The sequence below is a fragment of the Siniperca chuatsi genome, linkage group LG18, assembly GCF_020085105.1.
Source record: "Siniperca chuatsi isolate FFG_IHB_CAS linkage group LG18, ASM2008510v1, whole genome shotgun sequence".
Taxonomy (NCBI): Eukaryota; Metazoa; Chordata; class Actinopteri; order Centrarchiformes; family Sinipercidae; genus Siniperca; species Siniperca chuatsi.
In genome coordinates, this window is record NC_058059.1 from 26,503,574 (window position 1) to 26,530,822 (window position 27,249).

The following is a 27,249-nucleotide window of genomic DNA, read 5'->3' on the forward strand; positions in this document are numbered from 1 at the left end:
TGACCTGTGAACTCATAAAGTTGAGAGTGCCCTGCTTCCTTTATAACTTTTACAGTGAACCAGGATTCCCTGTGCATCTTCCAGTAATATGCAACTGAATCAGGTGCTTTTCAGTTTGAGGACAGCAAACTTCCAAGGGAAAAAAGGGGACTGGTGCACACTGATTGATTTGTGCAAACAGACTAATGTTTCAACACTACTGTGTCTTCATCAGAGTCAGACGTAAGGGCAAACATATACGGTATAGGGTCAACCTAGAATAGGTGTACAATTGTCATTGGATAATTGGTTGAACAGGATTTCAAATCTATTGTATAATGGATCCAAGGGTGGGAGTTGCCATTGTCAATGTCCGCACAAGTGCCACACCCCATGCACCGTCATCACAAAGCCATATTAAGCCATATCTTAAAGCTACAAAGATACAAGTACAGAAAGTACAAATACTGCATCCATCAAATGTAATCAATTAGAGGGAACATGACAAATTCAGTTCTTCATTTTAGACCAAAAGGCTCCACTGTGTTAAGAGTGTGAATGTCAGACACCATGGAGACGACTCAGAAGCAGACAACACGGATGTTTAGAGAGTTTTAATGACAAAAAAGTCAAGCAAACAATGGACAAGGCAGTAGCAGAAACAGTGGGCAGGCCAAGATCAAAAATCCTCAGGCAGAGAGCAGCTCCTGAAAGACACACCCACACACAGCAAAACCACTAGAGAGCAGGAGTACCAGGTCAGGCTGTGACAGTGAATCCAATATGCCTCTCACAGTGGCCACAGCGGAAAAAACCTGTAGGTTGATTAGAAAGCCAATGACAGTGTTAGGTGGTTTTCTAGTGTCAGAACGCACCAATCTGTCTCTGATTGCGAGAACATTTAAACGGGATCAAGGGAGGCACAGAGCTGATAGTATTTCGAGATGGATCATTTTTGAGGACATTCCAATGTTTAAGGATAATGTTTTTGGAAGAATAGCTCTAGTATTCTACACCCCTGTGCTGGAAACGCTCTTTCATTTCAACAGCTTTAGACTGGAACTCTGTAACACTACTGCAGTTTCTGTGCAGTCTCAAGAATTGGCCAACTAGAATATTGTGGATGAGCTGTTTTGGGTGATTACTCTCAGCTTTTAGAAGTTTTTTTTTTTTTTTAAATTACAACACTTGAAATAATGAAGGCACTTGCAAATGACGAAGTAATACAAAATGTAAACCATGCTTTGGTGTTTCATTTTTACCTCATTACTTAAGATTTTATTAAACTATTTTTTTCTTTTTACAAACACAGTGTGCTCCAGCCCCCCTTTTTTCCTTTGACATACTTTTAAACTGTTAGTGATGGTAAAAGCTGTGTTAAATACCAACCATGTCAACATCACATAGCTTTTTTACAGGGGCATGTGACAGGGCACAGTCAGAGGGTAATGACATGTGAAGTGGCCAGTTACAGATAACACTGTGTTTACAACTGTGTGTGTGTGGGTATGACTTAAGTTACCTTCGAGGACACATTTCAAACTCAAGACCAGTTTATTGGGGGTGGCTTGTCCAATTGGGGACAAAAGCCGTGTCCCCAATTTGGAAAAAGCTGATTTTTAGGTCAGTGGTTAAAGTTAGGGCTAGGTTAAGGTTAGGGGTAGGGGTAGGACCAAGTAGTGGTTACGTCTCCAGGAAATGAAAGTAAGTAAGTCTATGTAATGTCCCCAAGAATGAAATAGGTAAACGTGTGTGTGTGTGTGTAGTAACAGCCGAACTTGAAGCACTAGTATCAGCTGTTTGAGCTACATTAGGGTACATACGGTTTGGAATATTGTCATATCACAACCTGATTATAGAGATCATTTTATCTTACTAGGGTGCCTCCATGCTGAGCAATGTGTCTACAATGTGTTTGTCACAGGAGGGCTTTGATATTGTCTGCACTGTCTTCTGTTAAAACATCGTGAAAAGGGGGGCTGGGCGCTCTCCCTTACCTTGTTAAGTTAAGCTAGGTAAGCCTTCTTATACAGACTTTCAGATTCGTAGGATTTTTCCCCTTGAGAAATGTTTCACATATTTTATCACCTTCCACTACTACAAGGCACTTACTTTTATCTGTGACACAGTTGTATTCAAAGTAATCTCAAATGGGACTCTGGTGCTTTCTCCTGACTTTCACCGCCAAGGTACGGACAGCTGGTGTAAAACTGGCACAGCTAAAAAAGTGGAAAATAGATTTCATATCCACCTGAAATACTAGGCTTGTATGATAACAATTGACAAAGATGAAAACTAAGGACATTTCCTCTATAATTTTAATTTGTTTTAGTTAGTTTTGTAAACACACAATACAGTTTCAGTTAGTTATCGTTTTTTGGTAAAGCCTCGTTTTTATTTTTATTTCAGTTAACGAAAATGTTTTTTCACATTTAGTTTTCATTATTTTGTTAACGATAATAACCTTGGAACAAACAACATACTGATGATTTTGCTTTTCTCCCCACATCTCTTTTCATTAACTGAAATAGATCTGGTGTTGTGCTCAATGGCAGCTGTTTCCCTGGTTGGAAAAATGGCCGAGCCAATCAGAGCTTTGTAGGTGGGATTGAAAATGGGGGCGTCAACATCCTGTGCCAGAGCGAGAAAAAATTTGTTTGTTATTTTGTTTATTGACTTAAATATCACAAAACAAATAATAATAATAATAATCATAATAATAACAAAATATATAATAATTTTACATGATCAAATAAAAACATCAGGTCCAAAAATATAACATATACAATACAAAACACTCTCCAACATTTTCAGGCAAGTCTGCAACATAACTCTCTTGTCTGTGTCTATAAATAATGAGCTAAGATCATTTGAATTATGGCTTAATTTTGCTCGGATCTCATGAGTTTGTTGCCATAACTGTTCATGTTTGTCATTCTGTATCTCAGTGCCACATGAGCACAGGTGTTGTTCAGGTGGTGTACAACTGCATCTTCCTAGTTCAATACACCACCTGTGTGATGAAGATGGAACCTTGTCAATGTATTTCTTCAGTATAAGGACTGTTTATTCAGGGTTTAGCTCACAATATGTCTTGTATTTGTTTCAGTACTGATATAATCTGTCACCTCCATTACTTGGACCAGGTGCCAGTTCATGACATGGTTCTCATATCGAGTCAGTCTGATTTACATAACCTGGTGCCTCTAATAATTGTAAGCACAGCTTTCATCAGTACAGAGACTCTAATGGAGTGAGAGTGTGGAGGGCCTCACTCCAAGCAAAGTCAAAGCCAAAATGATAGTCATCCCTATGCTACATACATGAAAACTAATGACTGGCAACAAAAATGGCAGTTCAGTCTGATAAGCAGGTTAAGCCTAGCCTAATCAGGCTAAAAATACAAAAATTGTCCTGAGGGATGCACTAGAGAAGTTGGATCCCCACAAGTGGTCACAAGCTAAATCTACGGGGTCGCAATATGATTAGCAGGACAGGAAGCAGAAAAAACACTGCTGTCACCACCACACTGACTTTGGAAACAGTAGTTTGACAAAGAAAATCTTAACTCAAGGTCCATGCATTAATTATATTATTTACAATTCAATTTTATTTATATAGCGCCAATTCATAACAGAAGTTATACACATTGCACTTTTCATATATAGCAGGTCTAGACTGTACTCTTTATAATATTATTTACAGAGACCCAACAATTCCCACCGTGAGCAAGCACTTGACGATGGAGGCAAGGGAAAACTTGCTTTTAGTGGCCCTATCTAGAGCCATTGTTTGATTTGTCCGCTCTGGGCTACTGTAGAAACATGGCGGTGCAACATTGTGACTTCTGTGGAAGGGGATGTAGATAAAAATGGCTTATTCTATGGTAATGACACAACAATTCTTATTTTCAGGTGATTATACACTAATTTAAACATGCTAATAAATATTATATATTTCATTTCTGCCAATATCTCCTTCTAAATGTTATACACTGGACCTTTAAAGGACATATCCTGATCAAAGATAATTCTGAGATTCCTTACGGTGGTGCTGGAGGCCAGGGCAATGCCATCTAGAGTAACTATATCTTTAGATAATGTGTCTCAGAGGTGTTTGTGGCCAAGTACAATAACTTCAGTTTTGTCAGAGTTTAACATCAGAAAATTGCAGGTCATCCAGGTTTTTATGTCCTTAAGGCATTCTTGAAGTTTAGCTGATTAGTTTAATCTAGCTTGATCGATAGATATAATTGGGTGTCATCTGCATAACAATGAAAGTCTATGGAGTATGTCCTAAATATATCCTAACGGAGGCATATATAAGCTGAAAATGATTGGTCCAAGCACAAAACCTTGTGGAACTCTGTGACAAACTTTGCCGTGCATGGAGGATTCATCGTTAAAATGTACAAACTGAGATCAATATAAGACTTTAATGCCAATTAAATGTTCCAGTCTCCAGTCAGGATTTGATGGTCAGTGGTGTCGATTGCAGCACTAAGATTTAACAAGACCTTTGTCTGATGCAATTAGAAGGTCATTAAGGGTAAAAAGGTAAAACTAAAGGTAAAACTTCTTAAAGCAGCCTAGTTAGAATGGGGTCCAATAGATAGGTTGATGGCTTAGATGAAGAAATCGATGAAGTTAGTTGGTGAAGGTCGATCGGAAAAAAGCAGTCTAAATATATATTAGGTTTTACAGCTGTTTCTAAGGTTCCTGTGTTTAAGGATAAATCGTTACCGGTTGATGGCAGGACGTGATGAATTTTGCCTCTAATAATTAGAAATTTATCATTAAAGAAGCTCATGAAGTCGTTACTACTGAGGGCTATAGGAATACATGGCTCAAGAGCAATGAACAGAAACCTACAGTTGTTCTTATTTTCCTCTATTAGTGATGAGTAATAGGCTGCTCTGGCATTACGGAGGGCTTTCCTATATGTTTTAAGACTTTCCTGACTAAATGGCATTTTCTTTCGAGTTTACGCAATGTTTCCTTAAATTTGTGGGTTTGGGGGTCATACCATGGAGCTCACCTTCTTTGTTTTATTAACTTCTTTTTTTAGAGGGGCTATAGAGTCGAGTGTCATTCGCAGGGAGCCTGCAGCACTATCAACAAGATGATCAATTTGGGAGGGGCTGAAATTAACATAGGAGTTCTCTGTTATATTGAGACATGGCATTGAATTAAATGCCGATAGAATCACTTCCTTAAATTTAACTACAGCACTATCAGATAGACATCTTCACATTTTGTCCTGAGAATAATGCTGAGGAAAGCTCATGGAATGTCCAGAATCAAAAAGGTTTAGGCTCTGAGGAGCGTGAATGGGCTCAGGAAATGTCATGGAAATCTGTCCGATAACCACGCATGGGTGGTTGACAGAACAAATAAGATCTTAACCAAAAGGATGTTAAAACATCTCTTAGGAAGAAGAACCATTCCTGCTGATTCAGATCTGTGAAGGGAACAAAATAAAAAGAAGTGGACCAGACTTGACTTAGACTTCATTCTAAATCTGTATATGACTTTCCACTTTCCACCTTAAATGGTTTCACTTTCTGTTGTTTTCTCATGTCTGTTTGTCTGTCTCTCTGTCTGTCTCCAGCTAGGTTTTGCTGATCTCAACATTGCAGAGTTTGCTGGTTCAGGCTCCACAGTTCGCTGCTGCATCCTGGAGGGTTACGACACCAAAAACACTCGACAGGACAACTCTATCCTCAAGGCAGAGCAAATACACACACACACACACACACACACACACACACACACACACACACACACACACACACACACACACACACACACACACACACACACACACACACACACTGAACTGATCGGCACTGAGGTTTAGTAACACATCTGTTTTTTTTATAGGTAACAATTGGGATGACTCTTCTGTCTGGGGATCCCTGCTTTAAAACGTGAGTTCCTCTTTGTCAGGGGTTTTTAATGTCTGACAACCCTCAGAAAAAATTGAGACAACTGCACCCTCTCCAAAACCCTCCATCTACCCCCTGTCACCCCCCAGGCGTTGTCTGTGTCCACAGGTTTTCAACACAGCGCAAATATCTGTATATGAATTTATAGAGTGTCAGTGTTTCAGGAATATAAGAACCATGTGGTAGGACTTTCTGAGCCTTAGTAAAATCAACAAAAATATTAATAGTACAGCACGAAAAACGTTAATATAAATTGAGTTTTTACTCCTATTATTGTTCTTTGTCTTACTGTGATTTGGAGGATAATCATGCTCTTTGTTTCAAGTTTTGAAACTAGAGTTCCCATAATTTGGGGAATTTGGGGCTGTAAAGAGGAAATGTAATGTTGCCATGGAGTTAGCTGTGGGCTACAACTTGAGCCCCATTTTGGCGAATTGACACCATTAAAAGTATGCCACATTAGCTTTTAGCAGTTCTTGTTTGCAGTGTACCATGGATGTACAGACAACTATCTCTGGATTACTTTGATACTGAAGAAAACTTAAAAACATGATGATTGTCAGACAAGTGTAAGTTACACTGAATATAAAAATATGTATATCACGCCTATGTGTTTAGATTTGACTGCGTTATGACTCAGAGAAGGAGTGTGATGCAAATTGTGCCAATTGGTTACTGAGGGTTTTACGTACCTTAACTGCCTCCAGCCACTGCTGCTGCAACGTGTTGATGAGCGGCCAATCAGCAGCCAAACTTCAATATCTCACTTTATGTTGTTTTTCAAACACCAGCATGCACTTGTCCCTTTCACCTCACACAGTATCTTTACCTCATGTCTCTCTCTTCGTTGCCCCCAACTCTCCGCGTCCCCTGGGGAGGCACACCTCACAGTTTGAAAACCTCTGCTCTTTGTTTTCTCAGACTGACCCACACACAAAAAAGTGAATGTGGCTTTTTGTAAAACTCATTTTTTGTGCCTGTGTTTTCACCATCAGGCCTGCCAGCACGGCCAAATCTGTATCTATTGGGGACAAGGACCCCACTCTGCAGCTGGACTGTAAGGGTGAGAGTACTGATTCCACCGTTCAGCCACTAGGAGGCATCATGGAGGGTCCTCGTGCCTTTAAACAAAGACAGTCGTCAGTACGTAGCTCAGGTAACTGCTCAGCAAAGTCAGATGGGGCAAGACACACTAGCAGTCAAACCATTAGACAGGTTGTAAACAAGCCAACAGTTTATCAAACTGAAAGTGACTGTACCTGAATTGTTGTTAAAAATCTCACACAACTATGGTAATGACAGTAGGTTCAAAATAACCTTACCTTACCATTACATTTACAACCTGTTCCCAGATTTCAGCAATTAACATTGTGAGGGCAATGTTATTATTACTGGTAAGAATGAAAATAAAGTCTAGTAAAATGGGATTATATTTTAATGTAAGCTTGATAATGGTATTATAGGTAAATAGGTAAATTTAACATACACATATCTGAATGTTATCCAGAAATGATTAAAGGGTAAGGATGTCATTATTCTATGTTTTTCTGATTGACAACAAATCCCATGAAAAGACCAAAACCAACAATGTGTTAGTCTGTCACAGGGACACTGTTTCTGGAAAGGGGAAAGTTCTTGGTTCGTGTCTGGCCGGAGACCTTTGTTGCATGTCGTTCCCCATCTCTCTTTCCTCTCATTTCCTGTCATCTCTACTGTCCCTTATCCTGCAGTCAGGTGTCAGTGTGTGTTTGCTGTGTGTGTTCTGCAGGGCTGCCTGAGGAGGGAGAGAGTGTGTACAGCCCAGACGAGGTCTTTCACACTGGTCATTTTCGCAGCTCCAGCTATGCCAGCCAGCACAGCAAGATATCAGGTCAGAGAGCTTTCCTTCCTCATGCTACAACCATCACCCTTCCACCAGGGTGATGCTCTGATAGAACAACCTCTTCAACCTGAGAGTGTTGTTACCAACACAATTTAGAAAAATATTTGACCTGGGCCCTAGAAATTGAGATTGGGTGGACTAATAGAGGGGGGAAATAATCAGTTTGTTGTACTGTGCACCTGTACGCAAGGCTGGATTACAAACTGGGAAAAGTCGGCAACTGGCCCAGGACACCAGGAGCCCAGAAAGATCTAGTGTTACTGTGTCACCTGGTGTGTGCTTATTAAATTAAAGCATTAAAGCACAAAATCATCTGACATGATAAGTGTGGGTCCTGCTTGAAAACCTGATTGACGCCCTGTCTTAAAGATGGGCCCTGTGTCAAAATCTAGTTTTAAGACCTTTTTAGTTCAGTTTTGTGCTGTAATAATGTGCCAATAAAAAACAGTTTTCACAAGCCGCTGGCCGGCACGAACAATGTCGAATATAAAAAATGATTGACAGGCATGGTATTACCTGTACTATAATTGTTCATTTGTTTTCTAATTTTAAATATTTGTATATATGTTCTGTGTGTGTAGCATGAAGGGGGCTACAAGCTTAATTTGATTGTGCAGCCTTGTGTTGTAGAATGACAAATGAATGAACCTTGAACATGAAATTCATTATAATAACAATTCCACTACTAATTTACTAATTGAGAATTTATGTTATATGTTGCGTATTCCTATATTAATTTGTTCAGTCACATTACCACATGGCAAATCAGGTAGTATTTCAGTATAGAAAAACTGTACACATAGAGTGGGAGGAATGGGGGTTAATTGGGCCCCAGGAGCTAATTTTTGCCTCGTGGCCCACTAGCATGTCAATCTAGCCATGCCTGTACATAGTACTGTAAAATTATGACAAATGTCCATTACTCCATTTTATCCTTTTTTTATTTACAAATTTGGGCCAAAACTATACAACTGCTTCTGCTGCACATTATAAAATATACTAATGTGAAGGTATACTGTATACTCCTTTGCTAACCTTCTTTTCTCCTCTCCTCTCCTCTCCTCTCCTCTTTACTCCTCTCCTCTTTTCTCCTCTCCTCCCCTCTCCTCTCCTCTTTTCTCCTCTCCTCTCCTCATTTCTCCTCTACTCTCCTCTTTTCTCCTCTCCTCTCCTCTCCTCTTTTCTCCTCTCCTCATTTCTCCTCTCCTCTCCTCATTTCTCCTCTCCTCTCCTCTTTTCTCCTCTCCTCTCCTCCCCTCTCCTCTCCTCTTTTCCTCTCCTCTCCTCTCCTCTCTCTCCTCTCCTCTCTCTCTCTCTCTCCTCTCCTCTCCTCTCCTCTCTCTCTCTCCTCTCTCTCTCTCTCTCCCTCTCCTCTCCTCTCTCTCTCCTCCTCCCTCTCCTCATTTCTCCTCTCCTCTCCTCTTTTCTCCTCTCCTCTCCCTCTCCTCTCTCCTCTCCTCTCCTCTCTCCTCTCCTCTCCTCCCTCTCTCTCCTCCTCTCCTCTCCTCTCCTCTCCTCTCCTCTCTCTCTCCTCTTCTCCTCTCCTCTCCTCTTTTCTCCTCTCCTCTCCTCCCCTCTCCTCTCCTCTCCTCTTTTCTCCTCTCCTCTCCTCATTTCTCCTCTCCTCTCCTCTTTTCTCCTCTCCTCTCTTGTTCGCACAGCTCACTCTCGCTGCTCCAGCCTGGGTGACCTCAGTCACCATAGGAACGCCTCCTCCAGCAGCAGCGGCTCCTCTGTGTTTGTCCACCCCTCCCAGCCGCCTCCGTCCACCCCCACCGAGCTGCACCGACAAGCAACTCCCACCAAACCAGAGAGACCTCCTCCACCCTCTGCAGCAGCCCTCATGACCAACAGATCCTCCAGGTAGATACACACACACCTACGCTTTTGACAAAACATTCCTGCTCCTGCATGTTTTCCACAAGACTGTCTCACAGGTGAGAAAGTCAAGGATTGTAATGAGTTGATCTCACTGTGAGGCATGTCTGGACTCCATCGCACTGATACAAGTCCAGGGCTGAATCTCAGGCATGTGTGAACTTACATGCCAGAAATGATCCAGGAATTCATCCCACTCTGAGAGGAGGAGTGTGTGTGATGTGCTCTGTTGGTCACGTGGAAGGACCTCCGACTGAATGTGAACCAGTACAAAAACAGGAATGGAACAACTTCATTCCCTCACCACTTCATCTGCTGTTGTCACGGAGCTCCTATCAAAATAAAAGTGTGTCAGTGTATGTCAACACCTGGACTAAAATACGCTCACAGTAAAGACTTCAAATTGTAGAAAGTTTGTGTTTATTCCTATTTACATTCAAAATAACATTTAAGAATCAATACTGTTTTATTCCTTTAAAGGATAATTCTGTTTTATTAGAACATGGGTTTTATTTTTTATTGGATGTGTTAACAATCAATGGTCATGTTCCCGAGAGGATGAATCTTACTGACTTTGGTGACTTTTCATCTTGTGCCACCATCAGGTTGACATGTGTGGTTCAATATCAAATGTCTTGAAAAGTATCGGATGGATTGCCATGAAATACAGGCTACAAATATTCATAGCACCTTGAGGATTAGTTCCAATGACTTTAGTGATCCCCTAATTTTTCCACTAGCACCATCAAGGTTGACATTAAAAATAAAAAATCTCAACAATATCAAGGTATCTCAATAATATCTATCTTGATGGTTTGTTGTGAAATTTTGGTTCCCAGAGAAGTGTGTCCAGCACTTTGGTTTATGACAAATACCAGCAAAATTAATGACATTGTTGTTAGCCTCAACTGTAGTTTGTGTTTAGTGCTAATTAGCAAATGTTAGCATGCTAACACGCTAAACTAGTATGGTAAACATTATACCTACTAAACCTCAACATGCTAGTATTGTCCAGGGCTGCCAACTCTCACGCATTGACCGTGAGACTCACGCAATTGACACTTTTCACACGCTCTCGTGTCACACGTCCATTTTCTCACGAAGTGAAAAAGAAATGTATAACGTTGCGGTACAAAAAGACGGCAATATACAGGATCAGTCATAGGCAGATATTGGGGTGTCTCCAGCTTGGACCAGTATAGTCCAGGTCTGCCATTTTTGTTGGGGTGATTGCGGCCCTATGCCGGCAATGCCGGTTCTGTTTCAGCAGCTGGACCTGGTCCAGTGTACTTGGGCCGATTCTGGGGCGTCGTTCAAACTGGGTTTGGCAAGAGTCTGGCAACCGTACTTGTGGTGGGTAATGTCACAGAAGTTCTACTCCTAAAATGCACTGACTTACCCGATACCGAATCGCACTGCAAACTAAATTGAAAAGTTGGCGGCCCTGGTATTGTCAGTGTGAGCATGTTAACATGCTAATGTTAGCATTTAGCTTAAAGCACCACTGTGCCTATAGCCTCTCAGAGGCTAGCAATGGTGGTTGATTTTTAGTTTTGTTGAGCAATACATACATCATATATATTTAAATTATAACAACAAAATAATACATTAACTTAAAAGTGTGGTGCATGCTATTGCAGTAAACAAATGGTCAGATGAATTTGAAATTCATATAGCAAATAACACTGCACAACTTCATTAGAGGACGTAAATTAAATGAGACTGAACATGCCTGGCAGATCAAAGACTTAAAACAAAGTCTAAACCATTTTTCTTGGATCAACAACTGCTTTCGACTTTGTTCACTGTAGCTCTTCCAGCTGTTGAAAACCTGCTCAGGCGGGACAGATATCCTTACACATTTTACTTCCACCAGTAAAACTGGATTTACACCTGAAGAAGAGGGAACGTCGTTTAGACTTTCGATATTGTTTGAAAGTGCTGCTTGTCCGCATTGTTAGCACATGTAGACATCACTAGAAAGAAGTCCAAAGGGGCCAGAAACTTAAGACAGAAGGTTTGAGTTTTGTTACACTGCTCAGAATACAATATGAGCAAAAGCCTACTGAAAGTCTGAATCAAAATGAAGTCATGTCTATTAAAAATGTTATCAAGCCTCACACACGCTGCAGCAAGTAAAATGGAAAAGGTAACTTGAATAATACGGTGTAGTCCCTCATTCGTCCAGGAGTGTTCTATCGTAGAAAAGTTCAGTTCAGTCGTAGTCATCTGGACACTGTTTTCAGAATCAAGATGTTTCGGCTCCCATCCGGAAGTCATTCTCAATTGTGAAAAAATGGGACGGGAACTAGAAATTTAAGCTACTCTGAGTAACATAAGCCCCGCCCTCAGGAAGGAGTCTGCCTGAGTATCTGTTAATAGCTAGTTTCACCTGAAACTGACCTTATAGTTTCCAAGATGGCCCAGTAATCAGTAATCAGGCCTATTGTAATGTATGTAACTCAGAGTAGCTTAAATTTCTAGTTCCCGTCCCATTTTTTCACAATTGAGAATGACTTCCGGATGGGAGCCGAAACGTCTTGATTCTGAAAACAGTGTCCAGATGACTACGACTGAAACCTTTTCTACCATAACTTGAATAATGTTTGTCTCTCAAACCTGTCAGTTCCTACGAAAAACGTAAATTTTTAAAAACACTTCACACATATTTTTTCATTTAAAGAAAAGGCTCAGTAATTTGCTAGAACAGGTGGGCACTGTAGTTTTAAGCAAACTTTACTCAAACAGGAGGAAGTAGTGCATTTGTTGAGGACTATTTTCACCCGTGGATACACAAAATATAAAATGTCAGCAAACTTATCCTTTAATAGGATGATTTGCTGTGTGAAGCAGAGCCTTTATGCACCTTGACTTCTTGCAGAGTGCAGCGTGGGTGTCAGATATGAAGCTTCTCTCTGTCGGTGTTTGTCTTGCCCATCAACAGGAGAAAGAAGGACACTGTTGAGAGGCAGCCCAGCTGTGTGGACGACACCCGCATTGATGCAGATGACATTGTGGAGAAGATTGTCCAGAGTCAGAACTTTTCTGACAGCAGCAACAATGAAGGTAGGACAGAGTCTCAGTTTTTGGGATTTAGTTTTCGGACACTTGTGGTAACTTCTCTTCCGGATTCCTTGTTTTCCTTCAGACAGCAACTTGAGACTGTTTGTCAGCAAAGATGGGACCACTGCCCTTAGTGGCACACAGCTAGCCAACAGGTACACTGTTTAACATCAGGTACACTCATTTACTGTATCTTTTTACCAACCCACTTTCTTTCTTCTAAAAGATCATGTGATTCTGTGTTTCCGCAGAGGAACGCATGGTATTTTTGAGCCGGTGGTCATCGAGACTCACTGAGAGACACATCAGCACGTCTCCAGCCTCATCAGCTGGTTAATGACTCTGGGACATCTGATTGTCTCTGACTGTGTATGTGCAAGTATGTGTATACTTGTCTTGAAATAAGACTACTATGATATTTATAGTATATTTAATGAGGTGGTGGGAGGTGTGTAACACACGATTACCGTATTTTCTCAAATAGTGGACGGGCCTTTTGTTTTTTACCTTTTAATGAATAAACCAGGCTTTTATTTCATGTAATGTTATAAGTAGGGGTGTCACGATTTCAATTCTAAATTGAAAATCAATAGAAATGAGCTTTCGATGTGGACCTTCGAAATCAAAAGCAGGATTAGCGATTCTCCCAGTATTTCTTTTCCTCTCCTCCCCCGCCTACTTGCGCGTCCCAAGAAAACAACCCAGCAACCCTTCGGAGAGCGTCGCCTACCTGCAGCCTCTGCTGGAGTCAGGGATGACGGAGAAGTCACTGGTGTGGCAACATTGTGCCTTCCCCGTGACTCTGTCAACCACAGAAACACTACAGTGGCGATTAGAAAGTCTCATCCCGGTGGCTTTTTGCAGGTGAGGAAACTCAAGCTGTTGTTGTAAAGTACCCTTCTGCCATCTAGTGACTTTTTTTGTTTTTCTATTTAACAGTTTGTTCCCAATTGACTGGTGAAATAAGTTACTGTTATTACATTTTAAATGAAACCATATGGCCTTAGTGAGGTACATTCAAAAAAATATGTATCACACTTACCATGTAGCCTATCTTTTTAAAGATTTGAAAATGGAAATGGAAAGTTGGCTGGGCATAAAACCAATGATCTGTACAAATCAAGACTCGATAGTTGAACAATGGCAGAGCACTCACTGCTGAAATTTTTTTTTAATCGAAGCGTGGATTTGGAGAATCGTGACACCCCTAGTTATAAGTACATTTGAAAATATTCGGATCTGCTTCCGTTTGCCATGTTAATTCGCAGTTCCCGTTGTTTGCTTTTAATGCAGATTCAACATGTCCTCTGCATATCTGTTTTACATTAAAACCCTTCCAGCAGTCATGGGGGAACAAATCCTCCCCTCTCCTGAGAAGCTTTTATTGTAGAATAGTGAGTGACAACTACAGAGCCTGCCAAGTATCAGGAGTACTCATTTTTTTACATTCATGCACAGGAATTAGTCATTTATCCTCTGAATGACTTAATTTATGTCCACAAATTAGCAATTCGTACTTTGGAATTAATGTCAAGTTACTTTGACAGCAGGAACTGAAGTTACGTGTTGTTACTCTGGTCAGTTGGGGGCGACCCAGAGTGTTAGCATCAGGCTAGCTGCTGTGTTTTGGTGTTGAAGTGACTAAAAATACTGAATTAATTCCTTCGTATTGATTAGAAACACTAATAAGTTGTCAGACCACAGATAGACTTCAGATTTTGCTTGTTAAACAGTATTGTCATCTATAAAACATTTGAAATGTTACCTATTGCTTAACGTTATGTTCTGTTGATTCATGTGCATACATTTTTAGTTTGAGAGAATTACTTTTTTTTAAGTCTGTTAATTCCCTCCTGAGACTTAGACATAGAGATGAATTTTTCTGTTAAGACAGACATGACTGTTTTTATGCTTGTACTATCTGTATAGTACAGATACCAGTCATTTCATTTCCCCCCTCTTTTTTCTTGGCTGTAATTTACGTGCCGGGTTCTATTTGAGAATTTACAGTAATACAATAATAATTTCCTTTACGTTGGGTGTGTGTCAAACCAGTCTCTGGTTCAGTAGGTTCGTGGAGTAAGTAATCTCCTACAGTGGCCCCTGGAAAATTTGCGGAATGATTTGTAAAAAGTAGTGAGCATCTCTGCTCACTGTCCTCACTGACTTACTACACCTGCAGCAGACCCCTTAAACAGTGTCATCAAGCATAATAGGTCTTTTTCACAGAGGACATTTTGACATGTGCCAGTGAGAACATCACAGGTGTGAATACTAAAATAAATGATGGCTGAATTCCATGCAGCTGCTTCAGTTTCAGGGTCCTGGTGTTGTTCATGCTGGCCCACTGTCACACTGTTTAACTTTATTTATAACAGGTGTACAGTGTATTATTTTTAAACTTTTTAAGGAGATATGTTGCTGGTGTGACATTATCCTGCCTTGCCTTGGAACTGTGACAGGTCACTGACTCATCAGTGTCCTAAATTTCAATAAATTACTGATTTATTCAGTAATCCTATTCACTGTACAGGGATTTACTATGTCCATTACTGAACAAGGGACCAGTCTGAAACACACACAGTGAAACTTTGACCAGTGCTAAGTGCACAAATTACTTGAACAATACCCTGTACTATGTTGTGGGAATTGTAGTGCAACACTGAAATAATGGTTCGTTCGGGAGGGCCCTTGCAACTCGTAAAATTGAACATTTCTGAGTTTACCACCAGGAGGTAGTACCTGATCAGCTAACAAAATACAGTGGTACAATCAGACGATGAAACCCAGTGTTTCACTTAAACACATGATGGACTGGAAACAGAGTATTATGTTAATATTCATATAACTTGGATTTCTCTATCATACATATAACAGCCTACATCATGTCCAGGCCACTAACAGGAACAAACAGAAGAGTTTATGTCTGGTGTCCATTAGTTACATCCCACAGAGGCTTTTTCACTGGTCCAGTTCATGTGATGGATTTACCACTGACTGATAACCACAAGTCAAATATGATTTTATCATCCATAATTTTCTGACTTTACGAGTTGACGTGGACTCACCGAATGGAGCACAAGAGCCATCAAAGGCTCTTACTGAGGGCAGGCGTCCTCTAGAAAGACTGAGTCAAAATCAGCCTGGAACTGGAACTAAAGCTTTTATCCTTTTTATTAGATTTTGATGCTATTTGATCACTGTGTATACATACTTATTATACTATTTTGCACACATGTACTCTCTGAGGAGGATTGTTAGAAACCACTAAAACGACATTGTCTAAAATGACAAATGACATGTTCTGTTTTTAAATTTCTTTATTCTTTTTTATTACATTTTATTTCAATGCTATTGTTATAGGACACAATGTCCTACAAATTTGGTGAATCTGTCAAAGGCTGCTCTTATGAGACAGCACAAAGCCTGCATTCATATGGCTGGCCATATGTAACCGCCCATTGTCTGCACTTACCAAGTACTTATTCACTCTTTGAATTTGAATGCTCTTGTAAACTAATCATGAATGTAAGATTTTGTGTTGATGTACTTGCTTGCTCACCTAGGAGTTTTTTCAAACTTTGGCCAGATTGACTCATATCTTTGTCGCAACCAAAGCTACACATTATGTACACTAAGCTGAAACCCATAATGCAAGTATTTTATGAGCAGGAGAGGCTTAAAAACATGTTACATTGCAACAGGCTGCATAGAAAAGTTACTTAGATCTGCATTCATTGATTTCAGCAGCGTAACAAGCTGTAAACACAGCGTCGACATATCACATTATGAGGTTGCCATGTTAGCAAACAGTTGCATATTTACGCAGAGAGCAACATTAGCATTCAGACTGCAGGTGCTGGAGATGGTGTTGAGGAGAGCAGGGTCTGTGTTGGTGATAATTCTGTGTGTGTTTGTCACTACAAGTGACCAGTTAACATTACACATAGTCGTTTGAGCCATTGTTAATATTTAAAAATAGATGAGTGCAGCTTTAAGGTACAATGTTTTACTGTTGATTCACCTCAGAACCACAGCTTGTGCCATTTTGGAGGATCTGATGTGCAGATGATTGTCTGTTGACTACTGCTAGACCAAATAGTTAAAAGATATTTTTTTAAGTCAGTCAGCCAATTTAATTTAGCCAACTATCATTGAGAGAAGAGGAATACTGGCCTCCTACTTGCTGCTGCCCTGCCTGTATTCAGGCGTCACACTGACTGCACAGTATTTACCAAAAAAGACTACAGCCAGAGCTCACTGCACTTTGTATTTTAGGCAGATTTTCTTTTGTGAGGGTGCTGCAATACACTGTGGGACTGTAACTCGTAGTAGATTAACAAGAAATTCCTTTTTTCCATACCATTGTTGAATAGCTCCTGTAAACTCTGTCCCTGTCACTTTGTGTATAGAGCCAACAGTACTGATACTGTCGGCCTGGTGCTGGCTGTAGTGAGGTCAGCCCCACAGCTGCAGCAGCATAAAGCCCCTGTTGTACCAGGACTGACAATATACAATAGCCCTCACCCCTAAGCACTCACTTGTGTTTGAGTTTCTGCAGTACGTGTATGTTAGCATCTTTGTTGATTCTGTACTGTATGTGCGAATGTGCCACTATATGCATGCAGGCCATGCATGTTTGACTAAAAAGCTTCCTTTTTATCTTTGCTGTGGTCCATCAAGCCCTGGTTAATACTGGGTAAATACTGCATAAATACGAGGATCAACTGTAGGCAAACCCAGGGGATACTGAGGCTAACTTTTCAACTGCTGTTTAATGTGTCACATGGGGTCCCATCCACGCCAGTCTTCCATTGCCGTCCACACTACAGCACAAAAACTAGGAATGTATATATAGTACAGTGCCTATAAAAAGTATTCATCTCCCAATCCCCCACTGTCATTTCTTTAAACGTTTTTTAACAAATGTGCTATTCTCTGTCTTTTCCAATGGCAGTCCATATTTATCACTTCAGTTATAAATATAGTTTTCTACAGTATCTATGTACATGGGGTCCATCCCTGTAGATATGGAACATGTGGGGTTCCACTCAGAGAACCATGGTTACACATGTAACCCTCCAATCTATTTTCCTTTTCCTTTCAGACCAGCAGGCTGGTCTACAGATTTGTACAGAATTGTGTGTAAAAAGCTAATATTGTATGGTGAGATGGGACTAAAGGGATAAACAGTCATTATTTACAGTGAAGGGTGTGGTCATTAGAGAATACATACAGTAAAGGGAACCATTGTGTTGGTGAATTGTCTGCTACTGTGATTTGTTTTAGGAATACTTATTCTTTCCTTTGTACTTGACCATGTGTAACCTGTGACCTTATTAATTACATTTATACATTTAAATGCTTTTTTTTGCATGCAGTGAAAGTTTTTTTTCCCATTCCTGATAATTTGAAACTAAACAGAATCGTTGCTTAATTAGATTATTATTATTTTCTCTCCTTGTATTAAAATGCTGGAAAATACATGTAAAGGTCACATGAAGAGTTGAGATTATCTGTCCCATTAATAACTGTGTGTAAACAGTGGCAGTGTTCAGGAGCAGTGAATTATGATTTGCATAAACATGCATACCAAATAAAGGGGTAAAGCCTGGAATCATCATATTTCTATATTTGGTGTCGATTTATTTATTTGTCATATACATATGCCTGGTGCCGATGCACCACACATTAACGTGTGTTATTGAAATATTAAGCCTAAACATAATCATATAAACAGCGATAACTTATGATATTGGGTTTATTAAAGAAGACATGACAGTAAAAGTGAACTTAATCTAGTTTGACAAAAAAAAACTTAAGGCCCACTTACTAGCTTTTTCTGGAGCTTTCAACGTCATCTCAAAGTCTTCCACAGCAGTCACTGAGGGCTGAGGAAGGCAGGGAGATGCAGTTGAAAAAAATGTCATGGACCCAAACATGACACAGTTTTTAATTACAAATATTATGATAATTGCATATGAAACCCAGTCGCTCAGATTTAGGTGATTAGGTAATTAAATATGCATAGTCTGGATGTCACAGAAAGACAAGATATAAATTACAAGCCTACATACTGTACATGAAGTTGCAGTAGCTTCATAATCCTTACAACGTGTGTTTTGCGGGTAAACCAGTAGGGGGCAGCAGAGACCTACAGATGCATCTTGTAACCGGCTTTATCAACAGGAAGAAGAACTGCAGGCAACGTCAGCAAACAATAGCTGTCAGAAATGGTAAGAAAAACATTAAACTTAAACCGGTCATTTAAAGGCAGCTCTTTGAAGCTATATGTCTGCTATAGCTACTTAGCTAAAACTCTAAAATGGCAGACTGGGACTTTGGACAGTTTCACCCGATAATGATGCTACGCCGGCTAACGCACTAACACGGTTACTGTAGCTAATCGTCACTGTTATGAGAAACGTGTTAGAGACATTGCTAGCTTATAGCTTGGTAGTTGGCGTAAAATCGATTATTATCAGCTTTTCGTCTACGTTTTAGTGTATAGCCAATTTAATAAAGTTACTGACTTGAAAATATGAAACACCCGTAAATAACAACTAACATTAAAGACCTTCATGATACTCTCAACTTTAATATAGGTTATCCCCAAAATGTTCCTGTGCCAACCATTCATGCAAACTAAAGTTTTATTGAAATAGTTTGAAGACTACTAGATACATTTTAAACGCCGAATTTACAAGGGGACATTGTTAATTCTTAAAGAGTTGTGCTGCCACTGCAGTTCGGTCGCCTGTCAAACCAGCTTTCTCAAACCTCCCAGTCCTTTCAGTGAACTGCATTGAACTGGAATTATGCATAGACAAAGCAGAGACCATTACATTTTTTTAACTTATTTTAATGGCACTTATTTTGGTAGATATATTAAATTTCCAGAATAATCGATGTCCTATGCTCTACATGCAGTGGTTAATTGGTGCCAGCTCTTTGGCTTCCAGGCGCATCCAAATATAGTTTTACCAAAGTGCAGATATGAAAAAGACAGCCTTATATATTTCATAAGCATAGATTCCTTCTCAATTGTTGACATGATTTTAATGGACTGGCTGTTTACCTACATTAAAGGGCATGTTTGCTGTGAACTGTTTCTCTTCTGTTTTGTCTGATCTGGCACCAGTTTAGGACATCATGGTGAAGGTAGATAAAGACGTTTCAGTCCGTCAGCCAAAAATTTTACCCTGAAATTACTAAGCAAGGTTTGTTTATTTAATGGGGGACTCCACCAATTTAACACATAAAGGTCAGTTTAGGAGGAGTACTACTCAGCCTGTGAAAAAGGTCTTCTGTGGCTGTGGAGGAGCTGTCTAAAGTCTGAAAAAACAGACTATCTCAGACTTTGAATTATGCTAAAACAGAAAACCTGCATTATAAACTGGGGACAGGGATGGATGGTTTGAACATACCAGCATTTGACAGGCATGGAAGGTCAAATAAAGGATGCTTTTGAGCATTATGGGAAATGTAGGATCCAGCATTTTTGGAGCTTGACTCATACTAGAAGCTAAAAGTCAGGCTATCTCATCCTCTGCTGCTTTGATTTTTAACCTCTTACAATATATCACTGCAGTATTCCTTTTAGGTCAAAAACCATATATGCTGCTAATAGCACCTGCGCTGTTATCCCCAATTCATTCAAGTTTGTCAGGAGAAAATTTCAAATTATTTCGTTTTTCATTTTGGTCATGCATGCAACATGAAACACCCCCCACGTGCCTGCTGCTCATTAGGTGTTTCTTTGTTTTCAGGCTACAGGAGTGGATCAAGCAGTTGGCATGAGTCTTGTTGTCTTCAGCCTGCTGCTGTTTACATACTACTCTGTCTGGGTCATAGTTCTGGTAGGTTCTGTTTGTCTCCCTAAAACCCAAATTAGAGACCCTAATTTCAACACAAGGCTTGTGTAAGCCAAAGGAGATTAACTTCATGTCAATCACATGCAGGTATTTCAGACCTTAACAGCCTTTGTGCTGTATCCACACAGTAGTTTATAAAACAACCAAAAGGAGAAGGCTGTTGCTTAGCGTTTGCATCACTCCTATCTGTCCCCTTGCATACTGTATATTGTTCTGTCAAAATAAATGTTAAACTCACCTAAGTAAACAAATCTTTACCCCTGCAGTGATATCTCATTTTCTAAAATGTATAATTTGAACCTGAATGCCTCTACTGTCTTGCAAAATGTCATTATTACATGCAACGTTACATGTTTTTACATAATTATATGGTAATGTCTTTTAAAAACATGTTTAAGAAAACGTTTAAAATTAAATATATGATGTGGTATTTTGTCCTTTTCCAGCCTTTCGTGGACAGTGATCATATACTGCACAAGTATTTTCTTCCTCGGGAGTACTCAGTCATTCTGCCTGGCATTGCAGCAGTAATACTGCTCCTTTGTATAGGTGAGTAGAGTATATCTGCATTCTGAAACATAGCAAACACTTAAGTATTCTCATTGAAATATGAACTCCGCAGACAACCCCTCTAAATTCTCTACATAAAAGGTTAAATGAGGTGTGAGAATGTGTGTCATGTTCAGTGTTTCCTCTAGGTTTTTTTTTTCAGCAGCCGGGGAAAGGGTTTTGTTAGTGTTACAACGAACCCCGTAAAGACAACTAAACCCATCAGATGAGGTGAGGCAGGGAAAGACAGTAGGTCTGTCGCCAAAGAATACTCTTATCTGCCATGTGACATTGAGCAGATACTGCAAGAAATTACAAAACCTTTACAAAAAGTACAACTTTACAGCAGTGGTGAGGAAATAGCAGCCTGTGGGCCAAATCTGGCGGAAGCTGACGTTTTCCCTTGCATTGTTCAAAACATTTACATGATTTTCCATGAATCTATTATCGATAAGAATATAAATAAAAGGCTTGTATAAATCCCGATAAATATGACCTCATACAGTAACATCTAATACTGCCCCAATGTGCAGAGAGGCAGCAGGCTTTCTGAAGAGTGCATGGTGCTGAAATTAAGTACAGTATTGTTCAAAATAATAGCAGTACAATGTGACTAACCAGAATAATCAAGGTTTTTAGTATATTTTTTATTGCTACGTGGCAAACAAGTTACCAGTAGGTTCAGTAGATTCTCAGAAAACAAATGAGACCCAGCATTCATGATATGCACGCTCTTAAGGCTGTGCAATTGGGGTATTAGTTGAATTAGTTGAAAGGGGTGTGTTCAAAAAAATAGCAGTGTGGCATTCAATCACTGAGGTCATCAATTTTGTGAAGAAACAGGTGTGAATCAGGTGGCCCCTATTTAAGGATGAAGCCAACACTTGTTGAACATGCATTTGAAAGCTGAGGAAAATGGGTCGTTCAAGACATTGTTCAGAAGAACAGCGTACTTTGATTAAAAAGTTGATTGGAGAGGGGAAAACCTATAAAGAGGTGCAAAAAATGATAGGCTGTTCAGCTAAAATGATCTCCAATGCCTTAAAATGGAGAGCAAAACCAGAGAGACGTGGAAGAAAAACGGAAGACAACCATCAAAATGGATAGAAGAATAACCAGAATGGCAAAGGCTCAGCCAATGATCACCTCCAGGATGATCAAAGACAGTCTGGAGTTACCTGTAAGTACTGTGACAGTTAGAAGACGTCTGTGTGAAGCTAATCTATTTTCAAGAATCCCCATAAAGTCCCTCTGTTAAAAAAAGGCATGTGCAGAAGAGGTTACAATTTGCCAAAGAACACATCAACTGGCCTAAAGAGAAATGGAGGAACATTTTGTGGACTGATGAGAGGTCCAATAGTTCTTTTTGGGTCCAAGGGCCACAGGCAGTTTGTGAGACGACCCCCAAACTCTGAATTCAAGCCACAGTACACAGTGAAGACAGTGAAGCATGGAGGTGCAAGCATCATGATATGGGCATGTTTCTCCTACTATGGTGTTGGGCCTATTTATCGCATACCAGGGATCATGGATCAGTTTGCATATGTTAAAATACTTGAAGAGGTCATGTTGCCCTATGCTGAAGAGGACATGCCCTTGAAATGGTTGTTTCAACAAGACAATGACCCAAAACACACTAGTAAACGGGCAAAGTCTTGGTTCCAAACCAACAAAATTAATGTTATGGAGTGGCCAGCCCAATCTCCAGACCTTAATCCAATTGAGAACTTGTGGGGTGATATCAAAAATGCTGTTTCTGAAGCAAAACCAAGAAATGTGAATGAATTGTGGAATGTTGTTAAAGAATCATGGAGTGGAATAACAGCTGAGAGGTGCCACAAGTTGGTTGACTCCATGCCACACAGATGTCAAGCAGTTTTAAAAAACTGTGGTCATACAACTAAATATTAGTTTAGTGATTCACAGGATTGCTAAATCCCAGAAAAAAATTTTTTTTGTACAAAATAGTTTTGAGTTTGTACAGTCAAAGGTAGACACTGCTATTTTTTTGAACACACCCCTTTCAACTAATACCCCAATTGCACAGCCTTAAGAGCGTGCATATCATGAATGCTGGGTCTTGTTTGTTTTCTGAGAATCTACTGAACCTACTGGTAACTTGTTTGCCACGTAGCAATAAAAAATATACTAAAAACCTTGATTATTCTGGTTAGTCACATTGTACTGCTATTATTTTGAACAATACTGTATAAGTTAAGTATTAAGTCGCCCCTATTTTAGAACTAGAAGACATTTCTTTCCCTTCAGAACTTCGGGGCATAGCCCCTCCCTAGCTAAAGTAACGTTACTTGACTATCTTCCTCATCGATATCAGACATCTTTCTCTTCTTGGAGAAATATTTTAATAAACTCATCTGAAAATGCAATCAGGAATATTTTAATACATAGCTTATATAAACATCATTGGCAGTTATTTTACCGTCGTTTATTGAAGTAATGTTACCGGTATTATGATTCACTCAGTTCGCTAACATTAACGTTACCTAGCTAATGTTAGCTGGAACATTATTTCACGATATAGTATTAATATTAATAATAATCTTGGTGTGACAGGTTATTTAGATCAACTTTAGGCTATTGTGAATTATTAAACGAAAATTATATTAAATAATAATTTCAATAATAATAATGTCCTGAGTTGGACATGAACCGTGGTGTTGCTCACTCGGTGGGTGTGTGTATATCAGTGCGAGGGAGAGCGAGGAAAAGAGGGAGAGATGCATGACAAATCTTACTGAGTGAAGCCACGATCAATAACGACACTGAATGACCAGTCCGATCAGTCAAACAAAATCCAGGTTCACAAAATGAAACTCTCAGAGCATTTAGCATCAAAAAAATATGGAATACAGTATCAAAGCAATCAGCAATTCAGAATCAAAATAGCACATGATTTAGGTTTTACAAAAACACTGTTTTTTAACTAAATCTGCCCAGATATCAAGCCTTACTTGGGGAATCACTCCCGTGTGATTCAGAGTAGGTGTGTCCAGCAGAATTCCTACGCCGTTGAGCAGTCAGGAAAAGCGGTGTGGGCTGGTCCCCTGTCTTACGCTCATCAGCCAAAAGACACGTTTCTGCTTTACTCCTCGGGCGTAGCGATGGAGATGAAAGCAGGGGTCTGTCAACGTTGAAGAAGCAAAAGAGAAAAAGAGATCCGGTCGCCTCATTTCCGTTCTTCAAAATAAAAGTCCACTGTTGTCTTCAGTGAAAAATCAACTGGTTATTCTAGTGTCTGCTAGAGTGCTGGAAACAAAGCTAAGTTAATCTTACTCTACCGTGGCCAAATGGTGAGATCAGAAAAACGGCGTCTCTTTGTTCTTTGTCTAGAAAAAAGGAGGGAAAACTCCTTCAGTATATGAGCAATAACGGAGATCTCTTAACAGCAATCCGGGGGATCGCACAGAGGGACCGACTTGAATCAGTCTGCTGTCTTTATTGACAAGATGACGTCATCGGTCGTAGGCCTCACTTGACCAGTAATAGTTGAAACTGGGTCCATAGGTGGGCTTCACACACATGTGTGAAAACGTGAAGGATCCTGGGAAACTGAGTTCAGTGGCTCTCCTTTTGTTTACAGAACAAAAGAGCATGTGGTTTCATTTGAGTGGCTGAGGCCAGTTAGCCATTAGTAGGCCATGAACATTAATAGAGAATACATTGCGAGAAATTATTTAAACTGTAAAATCTACTAAGTTAATGTTAGATAGTTAAATCTACCTTTTTTCTCATTAATCCTCTCCTCTGCCCTGTTTGGCACTCTGCCTGAGGAGAAAATGCTGTGCTCGTGATGTTGTTAATTTGGTTGTCATGACTTCGCGAGGGATTGACGTCCTGTCACTGTTCCTCAAAGTGAAGAGAGAGCGGACCGCCGTTCGTTTGAGTTCAGTGGTGTGGACAGCTCCGGCGAGTCGTGCAATTGCTATTTCATGACATTTCATAAAATTCTGAAGCAGCGGTGACAATGATTTTGCAGCGGTATATAACAGAAACACTAATGTTAATACCATTCTTATCTTCTCCACAGGGGCTTTCACTGCAGTTGTCATGTGGAAGAATCGCAAGCCAAAGAAAGTGGACTAAGGATGTTAGAGTGACTGCTGTGGATTGAAATATGTGGAAATAGCCTTGATGCTAAACCCTCTCTGGTGGCCCTACAAACAACATCATACTTCCATTCTCTAATAATGGCTCCTGAACATCAGACGTTCACAATTGCAAAGTTATATTTGTTAAAAAGAACGTTTCCTGAGATTTACCTGAGATTTTGGTTTCATTTTAAGTTCAGTTAGAGTTGATAAATAGAAATTAGCTACTGTGTTTCTAAGCCACTATGTGTCGAATTGGAAAACCTTCAACTTCAGTGCCCTCGAGTGGCAGTATAAAAAAAGATAATGAGAATGTATGTGCTGAAATCAAAACATAGACTTCACCAATTTTCATCAGGATTGTCTAATTTTTCTACAAAATAAAACTTATGTCATAAGAACTAAATAAATTGACACGTAGTGGCTTTAAATTTGTCCAAAGGTTTTGAGATTGCTCAGTGAATTGCTGTTACCATGACTGTTGTGTAGTGTTGAGATCAGTCGCTGTGCTCTCTCCTCTTATAGGCAGTAGACAGTGTTAAAAGGAATTAATTTAGCTGAAGGGTTTATAGCATGTCAATGTCATATTTAACAGACCAACATACTTCAAATTACCCTCCACTCTATATGAATTCATTGGGATCCAGTAAATAATCCCTCAGACCAACTACTGCAAAGGTTAAACTTCTGTCAGTATCTTGAATTTCACAGGCATCTCAATGGACTGATGTCACTTTTATGTGTTCAGATACCTTGGCCCAAATTTAAGAGGACCCTGATTATAAGACACACTATAAACTGACTTGAGGAAACTTGCTAGCCTAGCAATATTAAGGCTACAAACAACCTATAATGCATCACTCTCTGTAGGAGCTGGTGTTACACCAGCGCTCCCTCCATTCTAAAAGAATATCTGATGTGAATATGTAAATGTCTTGTCCTAAAAATAATACGACCTACACTATTTCAAACATAATTTACAGGGGGACAAAGTCTTACATTTGTTTCAATACAGTAATTGGCAGTAATATGGCAGGATGGAAGGACGTGAATTCCAACTTTATTGAAAGCAGCATTAAATTATGTAAATACTGTGACAATGTGTACATTTTTGTAGTGTGTGAAAGTGATGTTAATTGTAAATTGTTTTGGATGCAAACTAGCATTTTGTCTGGTGCAAACCTACAGTAAGGCTGGAAATGGGGCCAACAGTCCTTTTTCTCTGTTCAATAAAATGTTGATGACAGGAAAAGTGTTGTTTTTTGAATGACAAAAGTTATGTTTATCTTCACATTTGCAGCTCTACAGTAGAACCTTTGCCATGTGTTTGCCAAGTAAGAGGTGACTTTGGAAGATCGTCAAACCAGTTGGTACACCTCCACCTTCTCACCGATACTCCTTATCTGCTACTACAAAAAGGTCACCTCTTCATCCTGTTTCCTTGTTTGTTCTCTTCTCCCAACAAGGAGATGAGATGAAGAGTAAACAAGTTCAGGAGTGTATGACAGAAAGGTCTCTTCAACAGGTTGATGTGAAGTGACAAGGCGTTTTGTCACCAACACTGTTTTGTGTTTCTGTTGATGATCTAGCTTCTAATGAAATCCTCTAAGTTGGGGGTTAAATGGTTTGATTGTTGGCATACTTTTTTATGCAGATGATATGATCTTACTAGCTGAACATGAAATAGATCTGCAGTAGATGCTCAGTGTTGTGGCTGGGTGGTGCTGGGAGTGGAGACTAGTGTTAAACCAGGACAAAACACAAACGGTACATTACAGAAAGCAATTATTTGCAAGAAGTACATTTAGTTTTGGTTTAACAGTGCTATACGGACCAATGTTAATAGGCTTTATTTTGGATGCATATCTGACTTTTTGAGAAGGGAGAATAATATGGTTAAATTCTATTTCAAACCACCCAAAATATATCATTCAGACTCTTCTATATGTTAACAGCAAATACAATAGT

General features: G+C 39.7%; 2 protein-coding genes and 1 long non-coding RNA gene across 6 annotated transcripts in view; 2 read left to right on the forward strand and 1 right to left on the reverse strand.

The window, feature by feature from the left end:
* Nucleotides 1–18,380, forward strand: part of LOC122865417 (protein FAM102A-like) — a 38,410-nt gene extending 20,030 nt beyond the window's left edge. For all 3 annotated transcript variants that reach the window (XM_044173816.1, XM_044173818.1, XM_044173817.1), the window contains exons 5-12: nucleotides 5,590–5,706; nucleotides 5,862–5,908; nucleotides 6,922–7,082; nucleotides 7,695–7,796; nucleotides 9,470–9,671; nucleotides 12,631–12,752; nucleotides 12,835–12,904; nucleotides 13,001–18,380. In XM_044173816.1, coding sequence (XP_044029751.1) covers nucleotides 5,590–5,706; nucleotides 5,862–5,908; nucleotides 6,922–7,082; nucleotides 7,695–7,796; nucleotides 9,470–9,671; nucleotides 12,631–12,752; nucleotides 12,835–12,904; nucleotides 13,001–13,046 — 867 coding nt within the window. In that variant the 3' untranslated portion in view covers nucleotides 13,047–18,380. The remainder of the gene's footprint in view (nucleotides 1–5,589; nucleotides 5,707–5,861; nucleotides 5,909–6,921; nucleotides 7,083–7,694; nucleotides 7,797–9,469; nucleotides 9,672–12,630; nucleotides 12,753–12,834; nucleotides 12,905–13,000) is intronic.
* Nucleotides 286–18,958, reverse strand: LOC122865419. Of its 2 annotated transcripts, none has more exons than XR_006375474.1 (3): nucleotides 18,827–18,958; nucleotides 18,583–18,640; nucleotides 286–794 (listed from the first exon to the last, which is right to left on the reverse strand). It is a non-coding gene; the product is annotated as an uncharacterized LOC122865419 (long non-coding RNA). The 2 variants fall into 2 exon arrangements; XR_006375475.1 differs by lacking the exon at nucleotides 286–794 and adding an exon at nucleotides 9,679–10,018.
* On the forward strand, nucleotides 18,889–26,533 carry dpm2 (dolichyl-phosphate mannosyltransferase subunit 2, regulatory). Its single transcript, XM_044173819.1, has 4 exons — nucleotides 18,889–18,985; nucleotides 20,519–20,608; nucleotides 21,070–21,172; nucleotides 25,221–26,533. Exons 1-4 carry the CDS (start codon nucleotides 18,983–18,985, stop codon nucleotides 25,274–25,276), a joined length of 252 nt encoding a protein of 83 aa, XP_044029754.1. The 5' UTR covers nucleotides 18,889–18,982; the 3' UTR covers nucleotides 25,277–26,533.
* The last annotated feature ends 716 nt before the right edge of the window (nucleotides 26,534–27,249 follow it).

Coding starts and splice junctions, on each gene's coding strand:
- dpm2 (XM_044173819.1), top strand. Junction 20,609..21,069: donor CTGTCTGGGTCATAGTTCTG/GTAGGTTCTGTT, acceptor GTCCTTTTCCAG/CCTTTCGTGGACAGTGATCA. Junction 21,173..25,220: donor AATACTGCTCCTTTGTATAG/GTGAGTAGAGTA, acceptor TCTTCTCCACAG/GGGCTTTCACTGCAGTTGTC.